At 37.0% G+C, this 24324-nt stretch overlaps 1 protein-coding gene across 3 annotated transcripts in view; it reads right to left on the bottom strand.

The window, feature by feature from the left end:
* LPCAT1 (lysophosphatidylcholine acyltransferase 1) overlaps positions 1-24324 on the bottom strand; it is a 67456-nt gene that overhangs the window by 16533 nt on the left and 26599 nt on the right. The window contains exons 7-10 of one of the 3 annotated variants that reach the window (XM_082314442.1): positions 22101-22135; positions 19383-19437; positions 15863-15945; positions 6266-6391 (exon numbers count right to left, since the gene is read on the bottom strand). In XM_082314442.1, coding sequence (XP_082170568.1) covers positions 6266-6391; positions 15863-15945; positions 19383-19437; positions 22101-22135 — 299 coding nt within the window. The remainder of the gene's footprint in view (positions 1-6265; positions 6392-15862; positions 15946-19382; positions 19438-22100; positions 22136-24324) is intronic. The other 2 variants (XM_082314444.1, XM_082314443.1) reach the window with 2 other exon arrangements.

Here is a 24324-nt window from a genome sequence, read left to right as displayed (position 1 = left end):
TCCCTGTGAACTGATTTAGGGTAACGTGGGCATCCAAACGTTCTAGTCTGAAGAGAAAAGAAGCCAATAAACTCTTCTACAGTATTCTTCTGCAGTTGTCTGTTTTGCTGTTTGCTGCTGCAGACAAGGAAAAGCAGTTATTTACAGAAGTCACAAGCTCATGCCAGAATTGTTCCCAGACTGCAGCTGGGACTCCTCAGCAGCTTCCGCTCAGTGACAAGACTGAATAAAATCCTTAATATCAGCATTCTCAGGAGCTTCTGAAAAAAGGTAAGAGCATGCCTGATAGGAAGATTACCTGATACGTCAGCTCCAGACATTGATCGCTTGCTGAAATGACCCTTCCTAAAAATCACTGCTTTTAAGTAAAAACATAACTACTATGCTGTCTGCCATTACCTAAACTGACTTACCAAAAGTGTACCAACTAAACAATGCCAAGCCCTGTATTTCTGAATTATAAGACCTGAGCATGCAAGAAGTCTTCCAGAGACCCATGGCCCCTACAGAACATTCATATGCTCTCCATCCTGGCATTAAAGCACCTACCCTAAGTTTTGGTCCTAGACAGTATAAAAAGAACAGCAAACACTCCTCTGCAAACATTCATTTTCCATGATCAAGTAGAAAAGTAGTAGGAACAATGACAAAGGAATCCATGGAGGATTTGAGATGCATACAGAACTCAGCTTCTCACATGCAAGATTACATATAAGAAGTGTCTACAGATAATACATCCCCACTGTAGTAGCCGAAATGGATTTTAACTGTAGGATGAGGGCAGCTGGCATCCGAATCCTCCCTTGAGATAATCCACCAGTGACACAGAATACACAGTCTAACATCCGTCTCTAAATCAGAGAGATTTGATTTGCAATGAATTAACTCAAAATTCACCTTCTAGAACTGAGGGAGTACTCATTTGGTGAGTAGTATTCAAGACTTGTGAGATCTCCTCTTCACCAGTCAATTAAGTATGAAAAGCTAAAAAGTTTGAAGGTAAAACCCTGCATGGAAAGTAGCCTGGCTTCCCATGAATCTTACAGACATCTTGTGGTTTGGGTTTTGTAAATACAGAAAGAACTGTGAGCCAATCTCAAAAAGAGTATGTGGATTAGTGAGGCAAACTTACTGCTTCAGCTTGAGTATGACTGCATTGTACTTCTGGTAATCCAAGGTGGGATCCCTTCCCCCTAGCCCTTTCAGAATCAGAAAGTAATTGATGTGGATGACCATGACCTGCTGTGCTGAAGTCTTCTGAAGCCAAGTGTTCCAAATCCCACAATAGGTTCTGAACTAACGTCAAATGGTTTGAATGTCTCAATTCCTTTAAAATTGTTACTTTTATCCCAATGGAGGCTATAGAAGCTACAAAGCCAACACTGGATGTCTTTGCTTATGAAATCATGCTTGTTTGCCTAATGGCTTCCATGCAGGATCTAGGCTTTACGATACATAACATTATTTGCTGTTGGGGTTTTTTGCTTCATTTTTTAGACCAGAGCACACTACTGAGAATAAAAAGTCACTCCTGAGTCCGTGAAGATGGAAAGGACATTTTTCAAGATTAACAGCTCTGAACATTAAATCCTTCACAGCAGACTTCACAAGGAAAACCAGATCCCTGAAGGTAGGATATTTTCAGCATAAATACCACTATTTTTAGCAAGTCAGATGTCTTACCTCCTTAAAGCTAGTTTTAGCTGCACTTGACTATTTGAAAACAAACTCCTTTATTGCATGCTGGGAACCTGCCAAAAACTTTCTAGTATCTCACAGAGCTGGAAGTTGCATAAGAACAGCTGGATCTTGTAGCTAGCTACTGTAAACTGCAAGCTCAGAGAAAAATGCTCTAAGCCAGAAAAGCACAATACATTCGCTTTTATGTCGGCTGATGTTCTTCTGTGCAACTTCTTGTCATAATGGAGAAAGGATACTGAACAGCTGCAAAACTGACCTTCCGAATACTCTGGCACAGCCTGCCTTGATCCACAAGGCAGGGGTTATCATGGTTGGTATTTGCTATGTTAAGCCTGATCCGTGATCACCTCCTGTAATGGACAGTATTGCTTTTATCACGGATGCAGATGCACAACATCCTCCAGAGTTTTTTTTCTTGTTATAGATGATCTTTGAAAACTCTGAAGTCATGGCACTGTTAGTTAGCTATGAGGGGTTACTGCTTTGGGGATGCAAACCTCTACCGACAGTCTGGACCACCATTTCAGGCACACATGGAAAGCAGAAGTCTGCGTTGTAGTCTGGATGGTAAAGGCTACTGAGCAAGAATACACAGGCACCAGGCCTATGAGGTAATTATCTCCTCCTTGCAGATATTACGAGCCTAGAGGGGCATTGCCTAGCAGGATCCTCGTGGCCAACTGGATGAGATAATATTGGAGTAATGGTCAAAATGGAACTGCTGTTCAATTCAGGTCATTCTTTCCAAAATACTATGGTGTTTAAGAGACAGCAGAATTGATTCAACACAATTAGGTTTACTAACATTGAACTTCACCAGGGCCAGGGCGTATGTAAGGAGGTAAACCTTGCAGGCTTGCTAAGAGTGTAGAACATTCTTCCAGGGCAGACATCACTAGTACCTATCACATGGGTACAAGACACCAATAACACTGAGGCTCAGGAAAGCAAAGGAGATAGTTAAGGATCCAAAAAGAATTCCAAAATAAATTGCTGCCCATTGTTAAAGATAAAAATTACTGACTAAGAGTCATCTTACTGAGAAAGCTAAGAAATCTAGAAGGCAAGAACAGAGGACTTCTCTGAAATTTGACCTGAAAAAGATGATTTAGTGCAAACCATACCTTTTAAAAGAAGTGGACATTGAATCAAAGCCATACTGTCTTCAGTAAAAAGTACAAAGAACCGCAGAGTCTGTGTACTACATGCATACACCAGATCAAGAATCTGTCTAACCAAAGGGTCTTGTGCCACACATATACCAATAATAAAATGCACATTCACTATGATACCATATTATGTTCTTGCTGGACTTTCTATACTTATTTCTTTTTGACGCACAAAGTGAAAGCCAACTGCCACACTGGAAGAAAATGTGCCATCTTGTACAAGTATCAGTGCTGCCTAGCCTCGAAAAAAATAGGAAAAATAGATGAAAAAAAATCTTAATTTTTAAAGAATATTTGCCAAAAAGACTTCAAATGAATAAGTAAGATCAGGAAGTAGAAAACAGTGACTAAAACAGAAGGATGTGAGACACATCCACCCTTGCTAAATCATACCTGGGGTTTTAAAAGTGAAGGATTTGGGAAAAAATAATCATGAACCAATTAAGTAAATAAAGCAGTAGCAGAGTACTGAATGTTAACAAATTGAAGGGTAGACAGAAAGCAAGAGAAAAGAGATCAGTTTAAAAAAAAAAAATCAAGCACGGGAAAAGCAAACCAATGACGCTTAACCTGGCTAGAAGTTCGATGAGGATATCAGTACTCTCCCCTTCCCCCCCCACAAAGATGCAAAAGGCCTGGACCACTAGAATTTCTTGAGCAAAATTTCAGGTTATTATCAAGACCTGACTTTATAAGCCTCCTCTAACAGCAAGCAGAACATAGTCACTCAAAAATTTCTACTTTGGATTGCGATATATGCTACATTTGCTTTTTTTTTTTTTTTTTTGAAGACAGGAGAGATATTTTACAAAAATGAAACAATTAAAACTGAGAATAATCACAACTAAAAAAAATTAGAAAATCATTTGACTGAAAACTGGGAATTTTCTAAGAAGCTACTGATGGCCTAAAAGCCACAGTTCCATAAGAAAGGGGAACACCAATTGAAGCTAGAAGGTCCTTCTAGTTCATGGGCAAAGTGAATGCAGGAATTAGAATGAACAGAAGTTTGAGACAATAGGAGCAAGTCAATTCAAATCAGAACTCAAGGATCTCCTTGCAGGCAACAACCCTAAAGCAGCTCATAAAAAGTACCTCATAAAAAGACAGAAATGAGAATTATACTGTATTAACACTTTCTGAAGGAGAAGATATCCGAAGAGGTCTTTCATAAGGCACAAAATCCAAACAAGCTTTAATGTCTAGAACGTGGTAATAGATCCAGTCAAAGTACAAATAGAGAATCGCTTTAAACAGTGGGGTAATTAATTGTGGAATAAATCATCAAATGAAGCAGAGGATTTACAATGTATGAAAGCTATGACAAAGATTGCGTATAGCTTAGTAATCAGCTCATTGGTCAGACATAGATTATCAGGCTCAACAGAAGCATAACTACTTGAGGACTAATGAATGCAGACTTTGAGAAGATGAGACTATGATCAATTGATCTCATTGATACAGCAGTCATTTTACCACAGAGTTCAGTTTGAGGCAGCTGAGTTTCAGCCAGCTGTGACCTGGCAGCTGTATAGCTGTGTTAACAGAGCCCAAGCTCTTCATTAGATAAGCATGAGAACTCGTTGCTGTGGCTGCATGGCTTCTGGATTGGATCCCATCCAGCTGAGCACAGACTAAGGAAATTTTACAGACAACATTAATGAACCCTGTAGATACATAATGTGAACAGAAATAACACTCCAGTGTAACAAACTGAGGTGTAACTTGATTTCAAAGAATCTAAACCACAAACAAGTCTAGATTTGCCTTACTACAAAAATCTTGCATTTAAAACTGGATGTTACCTTGAAGGTATGCTATTGCTCAAAAACAAGTATTAAGACTGGATGCAAAATCCATTGGATAAAATTTACTGTTCCAGTTATTTAGGGATGTGACTGGATCATCTTAATGCCTCCCTGGCCTCAAAACCTTTGAATAAACAGCAAAATGACTGCATTGCCATCAAACATGCATTAGAGATGAAGTCATATTACAATCTTCGTCCAACTGTGCCAGAAAAATACCATTGTAATACCCTTCTAACTGGCACATATCCAAATCAAGACAGGATAATATTTCACCAATGTACAATGGCTCAAACCAGACAGAGAACTTTTGGGTTGTGGGGAACCTCGCTCACAAATGCATGTAATTGTTTTAGAGGCCAAAACAAAAACCCAGAAAAGGAAAATTTGAAAGAACAGCTTCAAATCGAGCAGACAGAAGCCAGACAATTTAACAAGAGGATTAAACTGAATCCTGGGATTATCAAGTACATAATAACAGATGTGGGTGGTTTTTTGGGTTGTTTTGTTTGCCTTTTTTTTTTTTTCCCCTTAGTACTGTAAATTCAGAGCCTTTGGAACAAAGCAAGAATCTTTGTTTCCCCTTAAAAGTCTCTCCTATCCTACTGGAAGTCTTTTCAGATGGAGGTCTCAACAATGAATTAATATATGCTTGTCATCTGAATGCATAATGTATGCTGTCCTACATTCCTTATTCTCCAATATATCTTTCTCTTCTTTTTTTCATTTATGTACACAAGCTGGAAGATGAAGGAAAAATTAGTAAAAGGAAATAAAGTACAGAATGGAAACATGAAACTATGCTCTATACTTTCAGGTGAGGAGACAAAAAATGGAAAAGGGTGTTTGTATATTAAAGCAGTTAATAGGATGAGTTTGTAAATTTAGTTTGTAGTTGTTCAACAGGATGAGAGGAGAAACAGGAGAAAAATTAGAAAACAGCAGCAACAAGTTCTACTATTTGGTTGATGTGAATTTTTTCACTGTTTGCTGAAGCTTGTCTGAAAGGTAAAGCTGGAGCGAATTGAAGCTATGAGAAGAGAGGAGCCACACTGCATATACTAAGCTACAGTTTCATTAGAAAGTCCATTTAGCAGTAACCTACTCAAAAGATCAACCACTTCTTTGTGCTTCCTGGGAAAGGGTGACCCCTCTGCCCTCACTATTATAACTTTAATCCAGTCACAAGACTGCTATGGCAGCACTGTTCTCCTTTCACAGATGTCACAGGAGAGGGCAATTGACTCTTAACTGTATCAAATATTAGGAGTCCCACAGTATTCCTGACCCTCTTCAGGAGGTCTCTTCTAGTTTTGTTCAGGAATGAACACTTCAGACACACTCTGCTCACTTTCCAGACTGAAAATACGAATTTTACAACCTACTCTACTCATTAGGATCTAGAGTTGCTGCTTGCAAGTGGAGAATAGTATTAGTTTAATTTTATATTAGTGTTTCCCTGATTGTAATATAACAGCATTCCATATATATTCATAAATGCAATATTGTTATATGGAGGGAAAAAAATATATAAACATAGATATATAATAAAGATGCACCTTACATACAAATATTGTATATGCTCACCCAAGGCTTCTCACAAGCTTTGCAAATTCTAAAAGACACGTGTCCGAAGGTAGACGAAGTTGTCCTTCAGCCAAAGCTAGCTGACAGTCTTCAAATGTATAGTCTGTCACTGAAACTCCCAACGCCCTTGAATAAACCAAAGAAATACAGTAAGCAAGAAAATCTAAGAAAACTGAGCAGAATCATCACTTTTTTTTATAGCAAGAAATCTTTTAACAATTATGCTCTCTATTCTGAAGAGCTATAAGGAAGAGCCCATAAAAGAAAGTTCACATACAAAGAATGAAATATGGTACTCTACCCATGACAGAACATCTATTCTGACTTTACAAGTACATGAAAATATAAAAAAACACAAGGGAAAAATTAGGCAGTGCATAGACTTTCAAATTCCTTAATATTTTCACACAAGTGAATAACAAGGGTTTCAAAATTATTAATCTAGAACAAAAAAATTTATTAATAATTATGTTAAATATTTGTATTATTATTATTACACTGAAATATTAATAAATCAATAATCACCTGAGCAGAACAACAGTTACCTTCAGGTAATATTAAAATTATACAATAGACAACATTTCTCTATAAAGAATGGCTAGAACAAAGTATAAAAGCAAGTAGAGTTAAACTCCAAGAAAGGTAGACTAAAAAATACTCCAAGTTTTTACATGCCAAACAATTAAGCATTCATTTTTGCTTTACTTCTAACTTGATGCTCTGTAGTAATAGCAGCACCAAAAGATACTTCAAGGAAATCCTTATATTGTAGTTGCACTGCATTTGCCGTGCCAAAGTTGAGAAAGACACTTCAGTTTGGAAGAGGCCTTTAAGAATTCAGTGTACAAACATAAGATGCAACTTAGAAAGCAAGCACTGCTCCATATGAGTTACTCATCTGCCATGTTTTCCATTATACTTGATTTTACTTAATTAGTACCGAACATTATCTGCTTTATGCAGCCTTTTCTAGTTCGATGAAGTCTTCATGAAATTTTTTTCTTGACTTACCTTCATTCTTTTCATCTACAGGTTTTTCTACCTTACTACTAACCACCTTTTCCATCTGTGAAGGTAATACACAGTAATGGCAAGATTGATACAAAACCCCAAGGCATGCCACAGTCATTTTGGCTTTGATGAAAACTCTGCATTCAATTCCACGCTTTATTATACACAGTTTGATCTGTAATGGCAGCTACCTCTCATGCAATAACCACTTAATTTCTGTTAAGTAGCCTCTTCCCTAGAATCTTGTTACAAGGCCTTTGAATGCCAATGTAAATAACATAAAGCCAGTTCTCTTTTATCCACCAATTAACTGTCAAACTTCAGGAATTCTAATACATTAGTAAGACATGCACTTAACATTAAAGTTATTGATCAGGGTTTCTCTCTTCTCTCCAAGGCTGAGAAAGTCAAAAACATTCAGGAATAACACCTCACTAACATATTCAAGCTCAAAAGTACCAAATGTCTTAAAAAAATTAGATATTATAAGCTACTTATGAATAAAACAAGGGCATACAGGGTAGTGATTTTAGATGAACAGCCTCCCCCTTGGAAGAAGAAACAACAAACAGGAAGGAACAAAAGGAAAAAGCCAACTAAACCAAAAAGACACAGGTACATAGAAAAGGCATCTTAAAATCCTGCAGACTGTTGAAGGCTAGATTGCCTCATATGGGTGATCCTAAACAATTAAATTCAGTTCCTCCAAATTTTTCACTTCTTGATCTGTTCCCATTTCATCACTCTACTCCTCCTATCAATAGTGTCCTAGTAGTATTTGCAAATCAGTAAACCACCTTAACAGAATGGACAAGAGGTTCTTATAATACCATATTTCATCCCATAGACTTATGGTTAACATAGTAATGAATGTTGTGTCAAACCCAGATGAAGAACTCCCCCAATGCTGTGAGAATTTAAATCCATTTCCAAGTTCCACCTGATTTAGAGATCTGGTATTGCAGGTCTTGACAATACTTGTATTATATGGTATTCAATATATAGTGTTGTATTATACAATACGAAATCATTGGTATTATACAATACAAAATCAATTTTCCTTGGACGAAAAAAGAGGGGTGGAAGAAAGAAGGAGAGTCTATCCTGCCAGTTTAGATTACTTCCTATTCCCTTCTTTTGTACTGTGTGCACGCTAGATCATCCTTATAAAACTTCCCTGTCAACTGTCAGTGAAATAGCTGAACTCCTAGGGCAGCAAGTACACGCTATTAGCAGTACAATCCAGAGCAGCTTACATGAAGAATGTGTAATAACCACAGATCTTGTCCAGCCAGGCACATTACACCAAATTTCATCAGATCTTAAGGCAACAGTAGATATAGCACACAACAGAAATACAGGAAATTATGGGCGATCACCTGAAGCATAGGGCAGCTACACAGAAAAGGGGAAGCTGGTTAAAAATAAGTTAAAAGAAGAAACCGAAAGGGTAAAGTGTTCGTTTGCGGTACAAAACAACACACCATATCAGAGAATCAGGAGAAGCGACAAGATACTTAAAAAATATTCTGAAAGAACAAAAAAAAAAAAAAAATCCAGTATGACTCGGCAACTGATTAAAGGTGGCAATTAAAATTAAAAGACTTTTTTAAAAAACACATCTTCTCTCAAGGAAAACAGAGAACGCAGACAAGTTAAAACATAGCCATAAGGTGGCAAGCCAAAGCAAGAAACAGTAACTTGTTAAAACTAAAAGCTAGAAGCTTTTCAAACACATCAAAAGAAAGATGACGAAGAAAGATCAGGCCACTCAGCCTGGGGGGAGGGTAGAAGCCTGACTGACTGCCATCCCAGAACCAATGCCAGGTTTAAATAACTTCTCCTAAATAACGATCCCCAAACATGCTGAAGGAGCCTAGCCAAAGAGGAATTTAAAAAACAAAAACCAACCCAACAACCAACCAAAACCAAACTTATGATACAGAACAAACTGCAAACAGAAGCAGGGATCATCTCAGACTCGGCCAAACCATAAGGGGTAAATATATCCTGCATCTTTTTACAGCTGTGTGCACCCCTTACAGAAGGAACGGTATTTGGGCCAGACTTACAGCGCTATCAGTACAGAAAAATTCCCACTACAATTAATGCCTGCATGTATGCCCAGTGTCAACACATACACAACACAGGATTGAGAAGGATAAAAGCATCTTCTCTTGCTCACCTGTTTGCAATTTTCCAGCCTTTGGACTTCCAAAGAAAAGCAAAGTGAACTGAAACAGTGTGTTTATATACACATCCAGATTTTAAGAATTACAAAGATCAGAAGTAAAGAAGAGGAAGAAACAACTTTTGCTCACAGTAAAGTTCAGTCATAGGATCAACCAAGGCCAGATTAATTAGAGTTCAAGGGGCTCTTGAGTTCAGAAGATAAATCACAAGCTGTATAAGGCTAGCAATTTAACACAAAAAGATTTCAGCTCAGAATGTTGAAGAAACTGAAGCTGGGGAACATAAAGTTATGTGACTAAGACTTGTGAATTTTTCAATTTCTTCGAATAAAGACTGGCAGGCTATACTTCACTGTAAAGCCTGGGCACAACTGCAACTCACAGGATTTTCTACAGAACCAGTTACCAAACTATTCCAACTTATCTCCAGGGCAATCTTTCTCTACTTTAATTCAACTGCTAGGAAAAAAAAAGACGATCATTTCAATTTGAGATGCAAATTGCAAGTGCAACCCAATGTTTTTAATAAACTAGGAATATAACAGCTGTTCCCATATCTTCATTTGGAAGCACTTTTTTTCCTCTTTTCTTCGTACTACCTCTGCTTTCACAGTCAGCTAACCCGAGCCTGGCCTTTTTAATGTTCAGCAATTTTATATAGCCAAATGTGCGTGTCTGGCTTGACATACCTTGAGCCTTCTTCCCTCCCTACCTTCCCCAAAATGCTGGCTATTTACCCTTTGTGATATCACACTACATGAAATTCCAAAGTCAGCAAGTCATTTCAAAAAAATAAAACCAAACCAAAACCAAACAAAAACACAAAAGCCTTCCTGCAAACCCAATCTGTTACACACAACAGTTGTACTTGTTATATCCTGACTTCTCACACCAAACAGCTCCCTATGTCTAACACTTGTGCAGTCATAATATAAAAATAAATTATCAACTTTCTCATTTTCTGCATACCAATCTACTACGCATGCAAAATTCTGAACATAAAACAGAATGTGACTGCTGTAATATTATGCAAAGTGAGAGAAAATAGTACAGGCAATATTGTGACATTCTGAATCTATGCTTCAACAAAAACATTTTCAAAATGTTTTATGTTGTTAATAAGCAGAACTGTGAACTAATCTAGAAAATATTCCGCAGGCTGCTCAAAAAAAAAAACCAAACCCTTTAAATCAGCTATAATCTTCATAGGGTGCTGAAAACACTAAAAGGATATCAAATCTGGTATTTTACTTCACTATCAGATGTTTAGGAAAGACAAACAAAACATGGCGAACAAATAACACCAGCTTCTAGTAGTCATCTGTATAGGAACTTGTGAACCAGAGACTATTTGTACCACTGTGTTTTAGAATCATTGATGGACCAAATTTTTTACAGTATATCTCAGCTCTGATGAATTCATTTTAGGCATCTAGCGATGGATAAAATGGATATCCTAAATGGATATCCTAAATGGATATCCTAAAATGGATAGCGAATACCACAATTTTGTGTATGTTTTAAAGGGTATTTCCATATACTTTCAGCTGTTCTACTGTTGAGTGCTTTCTATCTCTTCTGCTATGGAAAGTAACAGACTTTCCTTACTATGCATTTCCAGAACACTCATGATTTTACTGACCTTCAAAACAACGCTCCACTTTTTTTTTTTTCCTTTTTCTTTTTCTTTCTTTCCCAAGCTGCAGAGCTTTCATCTATTTAGTTTTGGAAGGCCAGGGCATATAGCCCCCTTTTCTCTCCTTGGACTACTCCTACTTTGTGACATTCTCCAAGCAAATGACAGTCCAGTCATAAAAGTCTGGAGTTCACATCCAGAATACAGTATCTCATGATGGTTTAATTTTTAGAAACAAAAAGAAGCTTCTAAAGCCGCATTTATCCCTCGTGTTAAGAAAATGCATCCTGTAACTGTTGGTCTTGTAGGTTTGTACGACACAAATCTTCAAGGGGTGAAAAATGAAGCAGGTTCTCTTTGTGTTGTCAGCATTCAAAAATCTAGTTCAATCCACACTGTTGCAAAATATTGCTTAACTTCAAAAAATTTATTTCTTCCTTGAGAAAATAAACTTAGCAAGAAGCTGCACAGAGTTAACCCTGTTCAGTAACTACATTTGCTTAAGTGCCACACTTGCAGCATTGACAGAAATAAACTGAGTGCACAACGTAGTTCTCATCTCCATTTTTGTATATGGCCTGAAACCTAAACAAATGGATGCTTGTTAACTCCAGCACTTCAGTAATTCCACTTGTACTGATCCTCATGCCTTTGATGGTATAAAAATGACAAAAGTCTTGAATTTCAAAGTTGAGTGCTGAGCATCCAACCAGTGCTTCTACAGAATCCCATATAAAACTTCAGAAAGCATAAGCACAGAGCACAGCAGTTTTTCCAAAGTTAGATTTAATTGGCCACTGAAAATACAACAAATAGCCATGAGGCAGACCAGTAAGCTACTGTAAATCCACATCCTCAAGGCTATTCCTCAGCAACTAGCATTACTGTATCACATACAGTAGCAGAGATCACATTCTGATACTGCCAAAGCCTGCAAGAAAAAAAGAGAATCTGGTTTTGACTATGTAGAAGATGCCAAAAGGTGAAATGGACACAGAAGACTATCTGTAATTTCTTTTGCCTTCACCAGCATGGATTCCTTTCTTGAAAGCAAAAACATAATCCTCATATGTCAAGCTGATGAGCGTTACTGCTTTAACAGTATGACATGCTCCAATAAGGGGAAAGTTATCCTGGCAAGGACTTGACAGAGAAAACATAAGGAAGACAGATGTTTTCAAGTTCCATGGCTAACGCTCTGCACTGTAATTGATTTGAGCATCTACTGTAAATATAAAAACATGTCTTTAAATATTTGTGTAAGTGGAGAAGAAAAACAAAGTTATTTGAAAAATACAAACCAGACTCTGACATTTTGGTATTTCTACAGGAAGTCTCCCTTTCTGGGCTCACCACAAAAGAAACTTCTAAACTCCTGACTAGTGTCATGTATGTTTTTATAATGCCGAGTTCTAACATCAGAAAGATCAGAAAAATGAAATGCTCAAATCAGGAATGCTGACAGAACTTCAGTTCAGAGGTGCTTACAGTTTTGAAAAACAAGGGGGCAAATGTGTCCGGTTTCCATCAGGTTTCAGTCTAAACATCTGCCATACGCATAAAAAAAATTAATGAAGTTGCAATATTTTAACTCGCGTTTTTCTTCCAAATTGTACCATCTAAACCATATTCTTCCCTATTTTGAAGGTAGTCTCTGTAAGAGAAACTACAAACTAAAGCAAAACAAATTGTGTTTATATGTTAAGTGTCCAACTGGTCTGTGCATAATTATCTAAGCAGCTTATATCTGTAATTATGGGTGAGGTTACTTTAGACTTGCACAAAAAGCCTGCAGTGCAGATTTTCACAATTAGCTGCCTGCACTACCATTGGCTTATCTGTGTACAAAATGAATAGTGCTAAGTACCTGCAACTACCTAGAAGCTGAGCAACTGGCACACGCCTTTTAAATATATTTGAGCCCTAATGGGTAGTAAGGTAACAAACTAACAAGTTTTGTTTTGCAAAGCGGGAGTGGAAGAGTTACCTACTTTTTCTTTAAAGCAGTATTTCTATACCCTAAACAGCACTTCGATTACTTTCCAACTACAGATGTCTTCCAGAATAGAAGTGCTAATGAAAACTAGGTGTTCAAGAATCTATTCAACAGGCAAAAGGCTACAATCCCACAATGAAGAGACACAACTAATATGTTCTTTTAGGGGGGAGGGAAAAACCCAAACAAACAAACCACAAAACAAACTTTAAATGGGTACCAGTAAATTAGAAACTATGATGCAGAAAAACAATATGGAAAGGTAAAGACAAAGTTGCAATTGATGCAGCTAAGAAGCATAAGACTGTTTTTAACCCATAGGGGAAAAAAAAAAAATATATAAACAGTGACATAACTTTTTACTAGCTGAGGATAATAAAATTGCCAAGAGGTAAAAAAAGCCGTCATATGCAATAAACGCTTTACATTAGGAAACAATTAAGATTACATATCTTACAAATAAAATGAAGTACTTTCCAATGCTTTAACAGTGGTAGAGATGTTCCCTGTATTACTGAGAAATTTTTAGAAGTAAATACTTGTGATGGCAAGGTCAGATGATTTGTTCCTAATAATTCTCAAAAAGCTGGGATTGAAGCCTCAAGTCTACACACTGACAATTTTACAACACTGTAGTTTGCTGTAGTATCCTGTCAAGTGCTTTGTTCAACACTTAACAGAAGCTGTTCGTAAGACAAGATTATGATGAAGGCAAACAAATTTCAGGAGTGGAAATCATATCTATTGTTGCACTCAGCAAGTTCTATCAATTCCCCTTGAAATCAGGGGCAAGACACAAGATTTTGCCGCAACACTGGTTCTAGACTCACAAATGCATTATCTGGGACTGCCACCTCTACTGCTGTAAACTATCCAGTAGGATTAGACTCTTCTTCCAGAAAAACATCATGGGGAATAAGGGGAAAGTAGGCATCTAAACAGATCCTGAAGTGACCTCTTGACATCAAAATGGTACGCTGTCACTGATTCAATCTTAAAGAAAAGGAGAGAAATCTAGATGAATCAGTAATACTGTGCTTTATTGAGCAATGCAAGGTGCAATGCTAGCACCAAATAGCACCTGAGGTGCTAGAGTTGCAACTGCTACAGCTCCAGAACAGACGTGACAGCATCTGAGCTGGTATCTCCCGCACCAAAAGCCACATGAATGAACTGGGAGCGTCTGGAGAACTGCCACTAGAAGTAAGCATCTGGAAGTGGTCAGAACTAAATAAATTTTGGCTATGTTGATGTTATTTTAACTGGTCTACAGTAATCCACCGTATCCAGGAGTCAGCATTCTGGTTTATTCCCATCTGCATTTTAACTTCAGAACTTTGATATCCTAACACATTTATTTTCCTTTCACATCAACACAGCATCTGCAGCCCTTTCTTCATCTCAAAGCAAGCCATATTTGCTATCCCCCATTCTGATAGTCTTCCCTTTAGACCTGCATCCCACTTCTGTTACCCCAAATGCCTAATTCTTCAGAGGTGGGAAGGAGAAACAAAAGGAAGAGGAAAATCTCTCTCTCCTCCTACACATACATAGAAGGGAAGGCTTTCAACATGCAGGTTGTTGTAAACTTCTGTAGTCTTTCAAAATTTCTGCTTATACGACACAATCCCTGTCATCTGACTGGAGTGGAGTTCAGAATGAAGGTTTCATAACACAGCCTTCTACCCAAAGTCTGAGGACAACACTTTTATGTAGTGCCAGCTGACTGGGTTAAATTAACTACAAAAGTCCTTGAGGCCACCGCAACTCTTAAGCCAGGTTGATTCACACAGATCCTTTTGCTTTTTCTTTTGTGAGAAATGTCATTTCGTACAACAGATCAAGTATTGATCTATTGCTATATTATAGGCCCAACATCCTCAAGGAAACGCACAGAGCTGGGTTCTCCTTATAAAACAGAGAAGAATTACCAGTTTCTATCTACAAACTGGCCTTTAGTTGAAACTGGTAACTTAGAAATGGAAGAAAAGTTACAAAAAGGAAATTAAGATTTCACAAGTTATTTCAAAATTAGAAGTAGAAAGACTCATAAATCCTTCAAGAGTTATTAATGATCATAGACCTGAGGGTTCTCTGTACATACTGAAAAGAACATCTACTGACTAACGGAAGATTTACTGAAAGGACAAAAAAAATGAATGAACAAGAGAGGTTAATTAAAAATACACCAGAAAAGAATGAAGGTCTGCATATTTAATGTTAGCTTTATTATACCCTATAGATAAGCGTTAAGCATCCTCACGTTAACATTCAACTTCAGTTAGTTGTTTGCATTTTATCAGTGCTCTATTTCCAACACAAGCAGCTTTCCTGTGCTTTACTGTTTGAAATAACCACAGGCTAACAATGAATACATGAAACTATTCTTAACCTCATTAAAGAAAAGTCATAGCTTAAAACGCAACCTCAGTAGCACAAAATTCAGTTGCATTAACTTACGTACAATTCAACTATACCTTTCTCCCCAGAGGACTAAATACCCACAGCAGCAAGCAGAACTGCCTTGTTACATGAAGACATGTTAAAAAACTAAGCAACTCCTACAGTTCCTGCTGTAATTGTGGCTCCCTGGCCTCCTCATAGAGGAAGGTGACTTCTATATAAAGCGATTTGTATACACTACTGCAGACTACAAGCTTCTTTGCAAGCAGGCAACAACACTGACTAGATTTCATGACATTTTCTTGATCCTAAAATTAAAATCACATATCTATTTTTATTCCATATTACAACATACTTACTCTGCCATTACACGCCTGACGTTATTGGCATATAACACTGGATTTTTTCTTTCTTCTTCTGAAGGAATATACACCGGTAGAAACTGCATACAGAGAACTGAATTATACCAAGAATATTTGACGTTTTAAACAATCTCTATTATAGCACTATGGTGAAAGATGTATAGAGTTTGTTGCTAGTTACAAAATTATATTAACACAAGGACTATAAAAAAAAGTAAAAACTGAATTCTTAAATGCTTAAGGATGCATCATACTTCTAGAAATTCATATAACTGACTCTGCTCATTTCTTACCTTGTGGAGTATAGAGTTTTATCTTCCTTTCATAAGTGGGATCAGGAATTTTTAAATAATTTAAAAGTATTAGTATTTTCTTGCACAAACATTTCTCTTACATCCTGTATTGTTCAGCTCTTTGCAGATAACCAAGAAAAGCACCTGCTACATGAACATTGTTCTATAGCTTAAATATTAAGAATTCAAATTCTCATGACATCAGGTATTAACTGTTCCCCCTGCACATTTTGAAATCATATATGACTGCACTAATGTACACATCAGAAGTGTTTTCAAAACCTCCAACAACAGAAGATAAAAAATTTCTCCTTCAAATTGGACACTGGATATTAATACTCAATTGAAAGAAAAATTCTAAATAAATGCAGATGGCCACAGAATCACAGAACAGTTGAGGCTGGAAGGAGAAAATTAAACCAGAACTGCTGGAGACCTGCAACAGAAAAGGCAGCTTTCAGAATGGGATGGCCTGTATGAAAAGACCTTCTACCTTTTGGCTGTTTTTATTGAAATATGATTTAAGCACCAAGATCGTGGCCAGTCTCACCTATAAAAACCCTCAAAACATCCCAATTCTGCCTAGTAACGAACTTCTCGGATAGAAGGAACAAGAAGGGATCATTCCAATTCCCACCCCTGCTCAGTACCAGACAAACAATTCCCTTAGTGCAACGCAATGACATATTTACGCACTAAGTGAACAAAAGGTTTGTAATCCTGTGGAAAGCTTCTGAAGTAGAAACCAAATTTGTAATAAGCTTAGTTATATTTCATATAATTACCTATCGATATTGCAAAATGGGAATTATGATCCAGAAATTTCACACTTGTCTTTAAAAAAGAAAGCAAGAATTGGGGAACAAGTATAAAAGTTTACAATTTAAGCAAATACTTCTCTAACTATGAAGTAAGCTCTATTTTCAGAGTCGCATAATGGTATGATCAGCAGTACCCAAAATGCTGCCGTTAGATGTCTGCCTAACTGTCTTAGGAGTATTCAGTGACGGTCAAATCTTTAATGTATTCTGGGGTTTGCTACAGTTTTCCCTGTATGCACAGCTGCAATTGAAAACATACGACTCCTGTCTTCTAGGTTTACGGGCAGGTACACCAGCTTGATATGATGTAATATACAAAAGGACAAAGACTATGAAGCTAACAGAGATGGAGACAACTGTTCCTTGAAGTTCCAAGCCCAATTCTACGTCTTTTACTTTGAGTTGCAAACTGCTATCAAGTTATTCACCCAAACACAGGGCAAGTTTGAATATGAGGCAATTTCAGAGGTGTTCTACATGTCTGTGCCTAACTGGACAGAAATACCACAATCACTTCGGCACCACTAACAAAACTAAGAGAAGAACTCTCAGCTGTTGCAAACGGTGATGGATGCATGAACACTGAAGCTGACAGGCCAGCGAAACAAACTGACATGAGCCAAAACAAACTACACATGCAGGTGATCACACACCCCTTCACAAGACTGCTTGTGCGTCAGTTCCAAGTACAGGATGGATGGATGAATAAGCAGGCCGATATTTATAGTAACCTATTATAAAATCTACATAGATGCTTGTTTCTCAATATGCATGCTGGATGACATGTATGGTATGCCAGAACATACATTATATGCAAAGAAGCCCAGATTAACAAACTTCAGATCCTGATTGCTGGCTGTTAGACCTTATGAACTATCATTTAATCAAAAACATACTGAAGTTGTGTTGTTTTGCTGCACATCTCCCTGAGTTATCGAATATTCAGCAGTAATTCTGGTATCGAGGCTAGTTGGTATTTGATGTATTCCTGTGCTGATGGAGCAAAGCAGGAATAAAAGCCAACAAACTTTGAAGACTAGGGGAAAAATATGACTTTGAACAGAGAACAACTAATTTTTCCTCTACAACGTTATATCTGCAGCACTTGCTTACAAAAACAGATTCAACAAGTAGCTCTCAAGTACCCTGCCTCATACTTGCAACCAGCCCTGCAAACAGCCCTGCTCCTCTGCCCTCTGCCTGCTCCTGCTTTAGTACAGAGTATTTCAGAAAGTTACTAGCTTTTTTTTTTTTTTAATATAAAAAAGAAGACCAAAGATGATAACTTGTCCTTGTGCAAGTTGTGTATGTGCTACAGACACTCAGCATCCTGCCAATCAGCTGGTTTGTCTTATCCCTGCATGAGGCAGTTGTTCCCTGGCCCTTCTACCAAAAACAGGCCACTGTTTTAGAAATAAGATTTTTTTATTAATAGCTGAAAGCATACAACTAAAGTGATAACAAACAACAAACTTCTACAACAGATACAACTGTTCAGCGGCTGGTATTCTGTGCATTCATTATTTTTGAGAAGAATTTACAGCATAAATCAGTAAACAGAGCGTAGCAATGATAAATACTGTGATTAGTATATGTTACAATAGTAACATCTATGTGTATGTAAATACGTAATAGTTCTTCCTACTAATTTATCCTGCCATCACTCAGAGAAAAGTAGCTACTTAATTATTAAAAAATGTAAGCAAAAGAACTGCAGAACATGTCAAATATCCTATAACACCTTTAAAACACCATACTTCTCCACAAAAACGTACTCTCTGTAAAATGCATAAGGACAGCAGTTTAAAAGGAAAGGTCTTAATTGTTTTTGCGTTTTCACTACAATAGATTTCAGCCTTAGGATCACATAGTGTTCTCCTCAAAACAAAGTTAAGAATATACATAAATTTTCTTTGTTTTCCAATTTCACATTCTGAACAGTGCAGCCTAATAAAAAAATGAGCCAGACATTCAATAACCTATCTGGCCTATAAGAAATCACTTACAATGATTTTTCTCTAGAAGATAGTCCTTAGTTTGTACACCAGCATTCACACACTTGGGTATCTAACACATACAGTTGGTATACTAGCTGGAATAGTGATCAGGTGATTAAAAGACAAGAAACTTGTTCACACACAAGAGTCTTTAAACACAGTCAGAACTCTATCTACTCAATTTAAATGAATAAGTAAAGCCTTAAGCCAAGTGGAAAACTGTATTTTGTTCACATTACATTTTCAGATACAGAAGTCATTTGTTTAAAACATAAGTGGTATTTTAACCTGTTTTTTACAGACTGTGTTAACATATAATGTTTGAATACAAACTTTTACTGCAGAATTAAATACAATATTATGTATTCTGATATTGCTCAGAATACACTGGGTTTTTTTTACTGACCTCAATTTCCACAGAATTGTGAAACTGACACAAAGTAAGCCACAGAATTTCTAACCTAAAAGGAAAAGAAAAAAAAAAAAAAAAAAGAAAAGGATGGAGGAAAAAATTTACATGTAGTGAAACAGTAGTACATTACGCTCCAAAGTCTTCAAGTAACATTCCTACTTATAGGTATGATCATATTCACATACAAAATTAACAGAAATGGTCTTTCAGAGTACTTCTATAATTACATTCTGTAAGGTGGAAAAAAAAGCAATTTACACTGAAGTTGCATCTTAAAAGATACCCAAAAGCAGGAAGACAAGTAGTAATATGATACACAGGTACTAACACATACAGTAAGATATGATGTATTCATAGTGTGTAAAGAAAGAGTAAGTCTGTTTCAGGAAAGTGCTGTATTCAGCATAGAGTTGGCAAGATTAATTATAACCACTAAGATTTTATCATTACCTTGGTTTGGAATCAAAGTTCATTATACTTCAGAAGTCTGTTAATGAAATGCAGTACATGTGTTTTAGTAGCCTAAGACACAAGATACTGGAATAAACTTGACCTTAAAAAGCAGTAAGATTCAAATCCAGGAAAGGATTTAGTAAACCTAAATTAGTGAGCAGCGTCAGTAGCCACATTTTATACAGTATTTAGGTAGTTACAGCAGTCAATCGCTGTGAGGGGAGGGCTGGTCAAAATCCTCTTAGGCAGATAAAGTGCAGTTCCTAGAAGCAACACCCTACTCGTTTTGCTATACACTCATTCAAGGCTGCAACAAGTTTTTCTTCCCTTCTTTCCTACTGAACTTCCAACATATTAAAGCGAAGTACAGGAGCAAGAACAACAGTGGAACTTGTGATCTGAAGTTTATGTCACTGACAGGAAACGTGGAAGTCTGATTTCTAGGTCCTTGTCCAAGAGCATTAAAAAACCCCAATAAGTTACAAGTAAACTTTTCTCTCTGCCAACTCTCTGTAATCCTCAAAGATTAAACATTAAATTATAAATGCCAATTTAAAAAACTGATAGAACCTGTATCTAACTCAAGTCTGATGTACAGAAAATTTAAGTTGCACACTATAGTCAATCTCTGTTTTCAAGGCACAGTCAGTTGATCTGCTCTCAACACTGTCAAACTAGTAAGAACGTTACTTTCCATAAGTGGAAAAAAGTGTATAGTTTCCATGTGACAAGTTTTCAATCCATTTCATAGGCCACACCAACTTTGAACAAACAGAATACTCCGGGCTGCATCAACATTTGCAGATTAAGTATTGGCTAACACTATGACAGAAAAAGAGACATTTGCTGAGAATGTGAAGAATGTATCAGTCTTAACAGTATTTTCTGCTAAGACATCAGAAATACATTTAGGTCACTCAGGAGAATTAATCCTAATTAAGTAAAGCTGTAATTTAAACTGACCCAGTGAATTTGCATAACATCACATGCTGCCTCAGATTCTGATTCAGCTTTAATTTAATTTAACTTTATTAGCAGAGGTCAGCACTTCCGAATAAGGGGTTCGTACACATTAAAGTGATCTGAGGCAACACACCTACAAGTTTCTTCCCTCTTCTTCCTCCTTCTATGCGTTCTTGACTCCTCAGGTAGGACACTAAGCTGGAAGTAAGCTACTCACCTTTCTCCCCTCTGCCTGAGCTAATTTGCTAGATGAACTGCAGTGCAAATGCAAGGGAAGAGGTAGGAACTCACAAGAAGAGAAAAGAAATCCCTGCGTGCAGTAAGTGCTGCAGTACCTACCTACTTCAGACACTATCATGGATTAATCTACTTCCAATGTGACAATTTAACTGAAAGCTGAAGTTTTAAAAGTCATCAATGATTTCCTCAAGTCTCCAAATCTAGACGTGTCCTTAATTAGACCTGGTTCCTAGTCCATTTGAAGGTGCAAAATTAATTGACAAAATTCTAAGTTACCTGAATCTTGGCTAATTCCAATGGTTTCCTCATTACTACTAAAATATAGGATCTCAGGTGGGACATTCAAAACAATAGTTCCCAAGGAGCAGGCTAATGGCAACCCACTAACCATAGCATCCAACTCCCCTTTACTTAGGGTTCAAAATTTCTTGTTTTGACCTTCATCTAAACATTTTAGAACTTCTACTCCAACCCCAACATGAAAATAATGCTAAAATATTTTTTTAAACAAGCACAAACTGCTTTATTTAGTATTTTATATTACACGAATTTGCTAAGGAACCTCTAGAATAACATTTTATTAAAAAAAAAAAAAAATCAAAGTTACATTTAGGCAAGATAATGGAAACAGTATCTCCAAATTCCCCGAGTGGGTTGACTGCTTCCATGGGACTAGACCAATTTCAAAAAAATAGCCATGCAGATTTTATACAGAAACACACTAAATCGATTTGCAGGCAATAAAATATGTAGAGCAGAAGCGAGTTGTTTTACTTCAGGTATGTGGCTACAAAAAAAATATTTTTGAAATAAAAACCTAAAGTCCATTCTGCAAACCACCAAAATCATAGCAGCAGAATTACACTGTTTATACCTGGATTCCTCTAACTGAATATCATCATAATTAGAGAATAACAGATAAAAGACAAATTAATCCCAAAGAATAATCCAATAACCAGCAATTACTACTTGACTATATACACCTCTAAGACATGTAAATAAAAACTAGTGAAGGAAAGCAATCATGATATAAGCAATAAAACATAAACCACTTACGCTCCTGGCCCTTGCCATGTCCATGTGATTGTATCCTAAGAAAAGAAGCGTGACAGTTGTGATTAATTATTGTACTTTAAACTTTTGTTACATTATAGATAGTATAACTGATGATATATGACTTAAAAGGTTTTCACAGAAACTTCAGTGCCCTCTTTCCAAACATTCTTAGCCCCAACAGGAATCAGCCTACCTTTTATGCAGCTAGGAAATACCCAGTAACCATCTCTTAAACACAGAATATCTATATTCATAAAACATTTAAAGATCCAGGGGTTCTTCTAATGCTGCTGTTAGCCTTGGAAAAAGGAACTCATTTACTGTAAGCTGATGTTCCTTGATATGCATAGTCCACGTGTATTTTCCTAACCCATCCTGCTTGACAGAGCGTCCCTCAAGCATCCCTACACTTTACTTGGACCTCCCAGCAATAGATATGAACACTCTAACACTTCTGAAGTGTTTGGTACCTGTGGAGATGACAAAGGAAGTCTGCTCTACTGACATGAAGCAGTAGGACAAGTAAGACCTTATGTCTTACCTCAAAACAGTATTTTTCCAGTTGCCTTTACTCACAGATGACATACATCCACCTACCTGATGCAAGAATCAAAAGGTACATTATAAGATGGCTAAACTCACCAATATATTCTCGGGCAAGACCAGCAGCACTTTTAGATGGCTGAGATGAACAATGCATAAAACACTAAGAGAGGACAAATAGCAGTGAAAGACATGAACAAGATGCAAACAGCAAAAATGGAACGGAGACCTGGAAATGAGTATGTAACAGGTGACAAGATGGAATGACAATAAAGGTCATCACATTTTTTAACCGTAAGACTAAGAAACAGAATAGGAAAAAACTGCCATACTTGGAGACTAGATTTAAGCGTAGAAGTAAGAATCCAAAAACCTGAAAATGAGTTCCAAGCTATTGTTCTGACCAACTGGGAAAAAAATGTACAAGTCATCAGTGGAAAGACAAGAGGACTCTGTAAATTCAGGTTTCTAAAAGACCAGATGAGAAAGATATTTCTATCAACCTTCTGAAAACATTCCAGTTCAGTTCTGTGCTACCATCCCAAACCATTTCAGACAGTTTAAGTGATCACGTGTGCCATGATCTTGAAAAATCAAGTCAAACTCATGTTTTAACTACCATTTAGAGCAAAAGGCTGTCACGAGTAAATATGAAAGAAAGCAACACATCCATAAAAGGTGAAAAATGTGATTAATGTGACAGATCAACAGCTTCAAATAAGGTCAATGTATCATGAATAACTACTAAAAATTTAAGTCGGCTTTCAACAATTATTTTAAATCAAACAAAATATGATAAAAAATGATTCCATCCCTACCAATCAACATACGTGCATGAAAATAGACTTCTCCACATGATCTTGTAGAACTTTACTGTCTATAGTTTTACCATTAAACTGTTTTGGCAATTTTGATGTGTCTGATAATACTGCTAGTAAACACGTTATGGGGTTTGGTTTCTCCACAAGGAACCTTTCATCTACAAGCCCTGATCATTGCAATGTAGATAGCCGATAATTTCTCTAATCAGAGACTGCATCTGCCGTATAGAACACCACCACAGCAGGACACATATCCAACTCAGCTCTCTAAATTGCAACAGTGTAGAAGGAGACAAAGAAAACGGTGAGCTCCATAAAGGTACCTTGCCTGGGCAATGGATCACTGAACAGTGAATAGGGATTTTCAGAATCCAGATATTGTGTTAGCTAGCTGGCAAGACAAACTCAAATAAGCCATGTATCTATCGGCAATCCTGCGAGAAACCCCCAATGTGAATGTCACAGCACACATGCATGCTTTTTCTCATCGAGAACATCAGGATGCAGCAGGGATGACTACTATAAATGCTACATAGTGGAAAACAGGATTCTGTTCCGCAAGAGGCAGACCGATTTTGTAGGAGACTCCTGCTAGCATATCCAATATTTTTATGATCAAAACAGCAAGCAGAAGATGGGAAGTGGTATTTTCCATACCTAGTTTAGCTACCATTTATATTTAATCACAGCTACCAGCTTATGCTTATGGACAGCATTCACTTTGAAACTTTTGCATCTAGATAATGAATCCTTTGAATTGTGTGGAAGTACATCTTTCATATAATTTGTATTTGACATAAGAAGATACTGAGAATCATGCCAAGCTTCAAACAGCAGACTGGCTGTGTTTTTACGTGCTC

The sequence above is a fragment of the Platalea leucorodia genome (genome assembly GCF_965183815.1).
Source record: "Platalea leucorodia genome assembly, chromosome: 1".
Lineage (NCBI taxonomy): Eukaryota > Metazoa > Chordata > Aves > Pelecaniformes > Threskiornithidae > Platalea > Platalea leucorodia.
Note: the sequence above shows the minus strand (reverse complement) of the source record. Positions and strands in the feature narration are given on the sequence as shown.